This window comes from Eleutherodactylus coqui, chromosome 6, assembly GCF_035609145.1.
Source record: "Eleutherodactylus coqui strain aEleCoq1 chromosome 6, aEleCoq1.hap1, whole genome shotgun sequence".
NCBI lineage: Eukaryota > Metazoa > Chordata > Amphibia > Anura > Eleutherodactylidae > Eleutherodactylus > Eleutherodactylus coqui.
This window is the reverse complement of record NC_089842.1, coordinates 79,701,521-79,711,198: the sequence shown is the minus strand read 5'-3', so window position 1 is coordinate 79,711,198 and position 9,678 is coordinate 79,701,521. Positions and strand designations below refer to the sequence as shown.

General features: G+C 42.2%; 1 protein-coding gene across 1 annotated transcript; it reads right to left on the bottom strand.

Moving 5' to 3' along the window:
* Positions 1 to 254: 254 nt before the first annotated feature.
* Positions 255 to 1,244, bottom strand: LOC136633608 (free fatty acid receptor 2-like). The gene has a single exon (XM_066609367.1). It carries the CDS (start codon positions 1,242 to 1,244, stop codon positions 255 to 257), a length of 990 nt encoding a protein of 329 aa, XP_066465464.1.
* Positions 1,245 to 9,678: the final 8,434 nt, after the last annotated feature.

Sequence of the window (9,678 nt, the reverse complement as noted above, 5' to 3'; positions counted from 1 at the left end):
TCACACCTCCCAAGGATCTGGCCTTGTTCTTTGGAGAAGGGATGGTTTAATGTTGCTTACTTTCAACAGACCTAGCATTGGTGGCCTACCTCTATGGCCGCTATGCCAATGCTCACAGCCCCGAAAGAAACTTAACACAATAGATACCATACAAATATACAAGAGTTTAACAACATTTAATATGGATACATACATTGGCCTTTTGACCCTAATTTACATAGTTCTAAGCTTTTGGAAGCACCACGAATAACATCCTAGACATCATAGATATTTTTCAAGTGTGACACAGAAGTCCCATGATTGTTGCATGATGTCCGAGTGTCACTTAATTGGCTGAGTTCCATTGGAGTCTCATCAGCATCTCGTATATGCAGTTTTTTTTTAATACCTTCTAGGAATTTTAGAAATGCCCTCTGGACAGCAGTAGAGGAGTAGTAGAATATTATGGGATCAATGCTTGCATTCAGTGTGGTCAAAAGTAGAGCGTACACTCTCCATCCCGGGATTTTGTTTTGAACAAACCCTACAATATGGGAAATATTATATGGGGCAAAACATAGGGTAAAATTGAAGAGTGTGGCTACTGCTAAACACATAGCTCGGTACTTCTTTTTCCTTGATGTTTTGGTCATAGACAAGAGCAATCTGATAAAGTTGAAATAGCAGAAGATGGTTATCATGAATGGAATACAGAACAGCAGAAGGCTTACTTCTAATCTAAGTGGCATTAACATTTTCATCTGTTCGGCAGAAAAATTTTGATAGCATTGGCCTTGTTGACTTTCATTACTGGGTAAGACAGTGATGACAATGAAAGTGACACTAACATTAAGGGCACTGAATCCCCAGATGAGCCCACAAGTCCAGATAGCATGCACAGTTTTCCTGTTAACTTTGAACTTCATTGGATAAGCAACTCCGAGATACCTCTCAACACTAACCGCTGTTAGGAACAGCGTACTGATGTATATACTGCAATAATACACCCATACTGCAATGGGGCAAAGAAAATGTGGCATAGGCCAGGTCATGTCAGATGCAGCTTCTACCATCCTAAAAGGTAGGATGAAAAGAAAGAGCAAGTCAGAGATGGTGAGGTTGAGTAGGAAAAGCACAATTGGAGATGGCTTCTGACGGACCTTGACCAAGAATGTATGACATGCCAAGAGGTTGGAAGGCACTCCTGTTACAAAGATCAAGATATAGACAAAGAGGACAAGTGGAGTGTAAGTGGCAGAAGACATCTCCAGCAATGAGAGGCCTAGAAACAAGAGATATGAATAGAAACATTATTACTTATAATGAACAATTATAGATTATATCAACTTGAAAAACATGAGAATCACAAATGTGACTCATGGAGGCTAACAGCAAATGAGACTTGAGATCAAGTTTTTGGGCTTATGATCCTGTGTTCTTTGTACAGCATGTTACATATCTACCTTCTCTTCATCTGTTCTCTGCCTTCATCTATTCTGTATTTTATGGGCCTCTTGAACTTGGATCACCATATGTCCTACGTGGGAAGGGATGTTTTCTTTATGCTAATCAGTTAATTTATGTTCACATTAAGCAGATCATAAGAACATTCAGAAGTGGAGAAAAAGGGCTGAAAACAGAGCAGTCAGTGCAGCACAATGATGGATCTCCTATTGAGGCTGAGTTTGCAGTTTACTATATACGGTGATAAGTACAAGCTGCAGATACCAAACAGTGCAAAATTTTTAATCAACCACTATTCCAAAAATACTTCTCAGTCCAAAATCTATTCATTTTAGTAAAAGGAACATATAGTAAAACGCTGCATGAATAACACAGCATTTTACAGCTGTGTGAGCAGGTATATCGTCGCGTATGGCAGCGATTTTTGACTGTGCATGACAGCGTGTTTCACGCACCCTGTCACGCGCAGTCTTCCTGGTTTCAATTTCCGCAGTGTCAGTTAGGGTTTAAATGCCGCATATACAGAATGTAACAACAAAGCAGGGGTATAGAGATGAACATGGGTCCATATTCCAAGCATGGATCGGAGCCCCACTCTACTATGAACAAGTGACCTCATAACAGGAAAATCATTTTAGCCCGAATCCTGCCTTCTCTGCTTCTTTTTTGAATATCACATTATAATTAGAGATGAGCGAACGTGCTCGTTTCGAGTAATTACTCGATCGAGCACCACGATTTTCGAGTACTTCAGTACTCGGGGGAAAAGATTCGGGGGGGGCCGAGGGGCGGGGGGAGGCGTGGTGGAGCGGGGGGTAGCAGCGGGGAACAGGGGGGAGCCCTCTCTCTCTCCCTCTCCCCCCCACTCCCCGCTGCAACCCCCCACTCACCCACGGCGCCCCCCGAATCTTTTCGCCCGAGTACGGAAGTACTCGAAAATCGCGGTACTCGGGCGAAAAAGGGGCGTGGCCGAGTACGTTCGCTCATCTCTAATTATAATCAATTCTTCCCCTTAGCTGCTGGGCACTATTCTTACTGATGGAACAGGACCCCCAAATCACTTTTTTATATTATATGGCTTAATAGATAAACTCAACTGTCAATATATAAAGTTTCATTGCAGCTGGAGATAAGTTATATATACTTAGAATGGGGTATTTCCTAGATTCCTCTATCCAGTAATCCCCTTAAAGGGCTCTGTGGGCTTCCTGGCTGGCTGTTAATACAGAACAATACTCCTTCAGGAATAGGCAGGGGAATCCCTTTATTTGTTTAAGATAAAAGTGTTACTGAGTGCAGAAAGTCAAGGGTTTACTTGAAGTTATCTTCCTGTTTTCTTAACTGTAGAGGAAATGTCTCTTGGGATGTTCAGACCGCATCATTTATACAGACTTTCCTTTTCAATTAGCATTTTGACATTTTTCTTCAGCAGGAAGGTTAAGTGAACTTCTGCTGTGCTCTTTGTTGCCGTATAAAATCTGAAACAATACGGAACTGAAGCAAATTAAATCATTCAGTTTCTTCAAAAACCCATTGAAATCAACGGGGAAAAAACTGTAACGTTTGAGGTTTTTTCAGTTTTACTTTCTCATGTTTACCCTATGAAGATATCAAATGATGACAAAGAAAAGTCAAGGGTAAAGTGACAAATTGATAGATGAGGCTAGTAGGAGGAGATTTTGTCCTCATTTGTTATTGCTTTGCTACATTTCCTTTTTGCCTCTTTTGTTGTTTTATTTATTTATTTTCTTTTTTCTTTCTCCTTCATTGGTCTTGCTTATCTTTTATTCTTCTGTATTCTATTTATATTTCCTCTGTCTGATTTTTAAATGCTACACCTGGTTGTTACCTTATTAATAAATCATCCATTCAGATGGACCGATAATGATGAACTAAACCCAATTACAAAATCTGATAACTTTTACTGTGCCATTTTGTGCACTCTTTGATCTTTTACAGCAGACTAAGGCCTCTTTTACATGAGCGTTATTTAGCGCTCTGATAGCTGCACTAAAAAATTATGGCTATTGGAGCGCTAAATCAGTGAATGAAGAATAGCCAAAACTTAGTCACAAGTTTACCTGGCTGGCTGAGGCGTCTTGCAGTGCACTGAAACCACAGCCCCGAAATCCTTAGGCTGCCAGAACAATGTACAATGACATGAAATGCCTCACTAGAGGCATATGTGATTGTTTAGCAACGCTCCCAACTGCTAAATTTCCTCCCCCTCTAGTTTTCTGCCAGCGGCAAGGAAGTTTAGCAGCAGGAGGCAACTGTCATAGTTTAGCAGCGCTCGGCCTTGCTGCATCTGCTAAACTTAAGGGTGCCTTCACACAGGATGGAATATTCCGCACGATGCTGCGGAGTATTCCGCTGTCAAAATCTACACCAAAATCCGCAGGACTTAATGTGGATTTTGACATGGTATTGTTAGCAGAACTCTGCTGTTTTTAATTCAGCATTTGCACAGTGGAGTATTCTGCAGCATACTATGGGATATTCCGTAACATATGAAGACACCCTAACTCTCCTAAATATGCATAAATTAAATTATCTTGCATTAAGGCAAACTCATCCCTACTGCAATGTTGAATAATGTTAGAAGTTTCTTCAATAAGTTGATGAACTGCAAGTAATAATGTCTGAGAAAAACTATGACATAGTGGGAATAACTGAGACCTGGTTTTATAAAAGCTGTGAATGGGTGCTGAACCTACATGGTTATAGTTTGTTTAGAAGAGACCATAAAAAACAGAAAGAGGAAGAGGTTTGTCTGTATGTAAAGTCCTTCTTAAAGCCCACATTACTGGAAGATATATGCAAGGGAAATGAACAAGTGGAGTCTCTATGGGTAGAGATTAGCGAGCGTACTCGCTAAGGGCAAATACTCGAGCGAGTATTGTCTTTTGCGAGTACCTGGCCACTCGTCTCAAAAGATTTGGGTGCCGGCGGGGGTGAGCAGTGAGTTGCTGGAGAGAGCAGGGGGGAGCTGGGGGGAAAGAGAAAGAGATCTCCCCCCCTTTCCACCCCGCTCTTCCCTGCCACTCCCTGCCCCCCCGCCAGCGCCCGAATCTTTTGAGACGAGCGGGCAGGTACTCGCAAAAGGCAATACTCGCTCGAGTATTTGCCCTTAGCGAATACGCTTGCTCATCTCTAGTAGAGATGTATGAAGTGAAAAATAATTTTTAAAAATCCTCATAGGGGTTTTCTATAGGCCATCAAATATGACCGAAGTCACCCAAAATCTATTGCTAAGGCAAATAGATGAAGTGTCAAATCATAATTAATAATTATTATGGGAGACTTTAACTGTTTGGTATGAACTGGGAAGCCAAAACCTGTGACTCTCATAAAGGTAACAATCTTCTATTAAAAACTAAAGACAACTATCTAACCCATCTGGTGCAGGATTCAACTAGAACGACGGCTATTTTGTGCTTAATATTAACCAACTGCCCTGACAGAATAGTAGGGGTGCAGGACAGGTGGCACCTAAAAAATAGTGACCATAATATAATACATTTCCATTTGTCTTTCAGTGGGAGTTTTATTGGGGAGCTACAAAAATAGTAAACTTTAGGAAGGCAAATGTTCAATCAGCTTAGACATTCCCCTAACCTTACTGACTGGGACAATGCACTCAGAGATGAGAGTACAGACAAAAAATGGGGCATTTTTAAAACCATCCTAAATATTCACTGTGGTTCATGCCTTACAGGAATAAAAGTTTTAGTAGTAGGAGAAAACCAATGTGACTCAATAAAGTTGTAAAGGGAGCAATAAACAACAAAAAGAAAGTATTTAAACAACTAAACCAAGTAGCCAGTAAAGCACTAAAAAAAGAAATTATGTAAAACTTAAATAAAAGCAGCAAAGGTGGAGACAGACTCATTGCCAGATAGAGTAAAACTAACCCTAAACTGGTCTTTAAGTAACATAGTATTTTTGGCTGAAAAAAGGCTTGTGTTCATCTAGTTCAGCCTATTTTCCTGGAATGTTTTAGTGAATTTGCCATCACCACATCCTCAGCCAGAGAGTTCCATATTCTCACTGCTCTTGCAGTAACCCCCTTCTATGTCAGTGTAGAAACCTTTTTACCTCCAGATGTAGAGGGCGACCTCTTGTTACAGTCACAGTTCTGGGTATAAACAGATCGTGGGAGAGATTTCTATTGTCCCCTAATATAATTATACATAATTATTAGGTCATCCCTGAGCTGTCTTTTTTCTAAATCAAATAACCCCATTACACACTAAATGGGAAACCACTGAGTAACACTGACATGGAAATGGACTTGGGGATTTTAGCTAACTATAAACTTAATTGGAGCAACCAGTGCCAGGCAGCTGCTGCCAAGGCACATAGGATCAAAGGGTGCATTAAAAGAGGTCTAAGGGCATATGACGAGAACATTGCTCTGCCAAGTCACTGGTCAGACCACTCAAAGTCTCTATACATGTCAGGGACAATACAAGGATCTCTCCCATCATCTATTTAAACCCAGGACTGTGACTGTAACAAGGGGGCGTCTCTACATCTAGAAGAAAGAAGGTTTCTACACCAACACTTAAGACGGCTCTTTATTGTAAGAGCAGTGAGACTATGGAATGCTCTACCTACGGATGTGGTGATGGCAAAGTCACTAAAAGAGTTTAAAGGGGTTGTCCCGCGCCGAAACGGGTTTTTTTTTTTTTCAACCCCCCCCCCGTTCGGCGCGAGACAACCCCGATGCAGGGAGGTAAAGAAAGCTCACCGGAGCGCTTACCTGAATCCCCGCGCTCCGGTGACTTCTCTACTCACCGCTGAAGATGGCCTCTTCCTCCGTGGACCGCAGCTCTTCTGTGCGGTCCACTGCCGATTCCAGCCTCCTGATTGGCTGGAATCGGCACGTGACGGGGCGGAGCTACACGGAGCTACACGGAGCCCCATAGAAGACTGCAGAAGACCCGGACTGCGCAAGCGCGGCTAATTTGGCCATCGGAGGGCGAAAATTAGTCGGCACCATGGAGACGAGGACGCCAGCAACGGAACAGGTAAGTATAAAACTTTTTATAACTTCTGCATGGCTCATAATTAATGCACAATGTACATTACAAAGTGCATTATTATGGCCATGCAGAAGTGTACAGACCCACTTGCTGCCTCGGGACAACCCCTTTAAAAGGGGCCCGGACACCTTTCTTGAGCAATACAAGATTACATGTTAGAGTCACTAAGTACATCAAAAGGGCCGGTGATCCAGGGATTATTCCGATTGCCAGTCTTGGAGTCGGGAAGAAATTCTTTCCCCTAAAATTAGGAAAATTGGATTCTACCTTGTTGGGGGGTTTTGCCTTCCCTGCATCAACATTGCAGGAAAATAGGCTGAAGTGGATGGACACAAGTCTTTTTTCAGCCTAAAATACCATGTTCCAATTGCACATACATTGCTCTACTGTATCTGAGAGATTTAGTTTTGCTGCATTCGTATAAACACAATTCTCTGGTACTTGTGCTGCATGCGACATCAGTTTGGTTACAAACTGAACTCTGCTATTTCTTTATAATGTCAGCTTTTCTACATCTGCACAAACTCAGTTTTGCTACAACTACACATATCTGTTCTGTTTAATATGACGAAGTTAACACTTGTACCGCTGTATGAATCCAGCTCTGCTACATCTGATTGAACTCTAATTCTCTCGCATTTGCTCTAACTCAGCTTTGCTACCTGTCTACACATCAGTTCTGTCACATGACAAACACAGCATTAAATATCTGTACATATTCTACTCTGCTACATCTGTATACGATACTAATTGGAATACATTTGATCAGCACTAAATGAAAAATATTAGAAAGTAATTACCCAACTGTACCTCGCCGGACAAGAGGAACGGGAGCTTCTTGTAATTTAGCAAACTGTAATAACCTCCCTTAGAAGAAACAATCCTCAAGTCTCCTGAATATTAATTAGAATGTGTTGTTATTTCATCCCCCAATGACCACAAAGACTCATCTCTGACCATCAAGATCACTTTATAATGTACAAGTGGCTACAAAAGAACATCTGAAATCTCCCTCAGGAGACGATAGAAACAGAAAATAGTTCAGCAGAATTGTTCTCTTTTTATGATTTTTAATGATTTGCTCTTCTGTCTGGCATGAACGGTCTCAGGTTTGTTTGGCATCTTTGGCCTTGTAGCCATCAGCAATGGAAGAGTTACAATGTCTTTACTTTAAGCCTCCCCTTCACCGTCTTTATTGTGAATCGGCTCCTGCAATCTGTGGAAAATCTGTATATTATTCTTGTAATGTCTTAGATATAAATATGAGGTAGAAAATCAATCTCCTCTATCTCAATAGGTGAGACACAAACAAGAGTTTATGGTTTGAGAGCATGTTTTTCCTCATAGGCAGCAATAACATAGGCGTCCAGGATTCTGCTCCGGAACTGGTTTCTCCTCCAATCTGCCATCAGAGGCCAACGATGGACATAAGCTTTAAGGCCTCTTTCATGCAAGCATTTTAACGCGGCTATTTTAAACCAATTAGAAAAAAATCTCTGCGCTCATTTCGTTCTGGAGTAGAGGTCACCACCAACAGTTAAATAACATACATTTATGCAACATATAGGGATTCTTATTTATGCCTACTATTAGTAGTGGGCATATATCTTCCAACGTCTCTCCTGGATTCTCAGGATACAGACGGGCATAGGGGCTCACACCTATTCGAAGCAGATGGGAACTCCAAAGTACTAGTGGGGTGACCCCCAGCTGGGACTCCACTGGGCACTGGGTAAATCCCTTTATATTATTCCTGATGATATAATAGCATAGAAGAATTTATTTCGAGGCTTTGTCCAAATTATTTGTTTCATTGCAGGTATTTTGCCGCTATACAACGCTGTCCGAAAATCGCGACCATCTGAAGCACTGGATTCCAATGTATCCGTTCAGATGGGCAATTTTCTAGTATATTAAATCGGCCGGCCAGACGAGATAATGCATATGATTTGTTTTATGTTTTGCAGGAAACTGCCGGCTGTTCCCATAGACTCCTATAAGAACCTATGAGAGTCATAAGAAAAGGGAAGGGGGGGGAGAGGTCAGCAGTGACTTGCATTGCTAAAGTCCCTCCCCCTCCCCTTGCCAGCAGCTCCTATAGGCTGGGGAGGGAGTTTAGCACAACTAGCTCTGCAAAACTCCTGCCCCGTCCAGCACTCTCCCCTTACCGGCAGCTGGTAAAGGGCAGAGAGGTAGAGGGAGTTTAGCACACTAGCTCTGCTAAGCTCCCGCCCCCTTCCTTTACCGGCAACCGGCAAGGGGTGGAGAGGGGGAGGGAGTTTAACAGAGCTGAACTCTCTCCCACCAACGGACAGTATTCCAGGCTATGGCGTATATACACCGCAGCCTGACTGTCTGCATGTGTGAGAAAACGGGAGATGCAGCTGCGACTTCGTCATGCATGGCTCTCATTAATGCGATTTTCGGCAGCGATGCGAGCAACTGAAAGTCGCAGTGTCCATATGAATGAGGCCTAAGATAAGGTGGATCTCAACCTAATTATTAGCACACCTAATTAAGGTCTTCGGCCAAAAGTGTAAATTGAATATTGTGGACCTCAATATAAAGATGTGACAGGGCCCCAACCTACCATGTGCCATTTATAATGCTGGTGTCTTCTATGTGCCAGAGGGTTGTCTTGGCACTAGATTCTGGATGTACAGTTATCTTTGCACCCATGTTGATACACCTATTTCTCGTTCAATGAATAAAGAAGTTTTTTGATTTATATCAGCTAATCTGATGCACCAAGAGGGCTCATGTGGAGGTAACAACAGTCATTTTTATAGTGTTGCACCAATATTCTACAATATTGATTTCAACTAACAAAGATAGGAAGAAACTATAAAACTGCATATTGGCTAAAGTGACCCTCTGATCCCAGGGACAAAATTTGTTTTTGGAGTAGAGGAGGATAGTAATATTACCTGCTGCTCTCTTTTTGTGGCTTTCTTCCCTAGATCACTTGAGCAGCTCTAGCCAATCAAAGCAGGCTGTAGGACCCTAGACTGCTGATGCACCGCCAGCCAGTGCAGTCTGCAATGTGTAGTCTTGGAACCAAGGTGGCTATCTTGGAAGACCAAAAAGAAACCCAGAAACCTTCAAATGTGTAGCAGAGCCCTTTAAAGGGAGAGCTGCATATAATATTACACCTTCTCTCCCCCTCTCCAGACCGGAGTTCACTTTA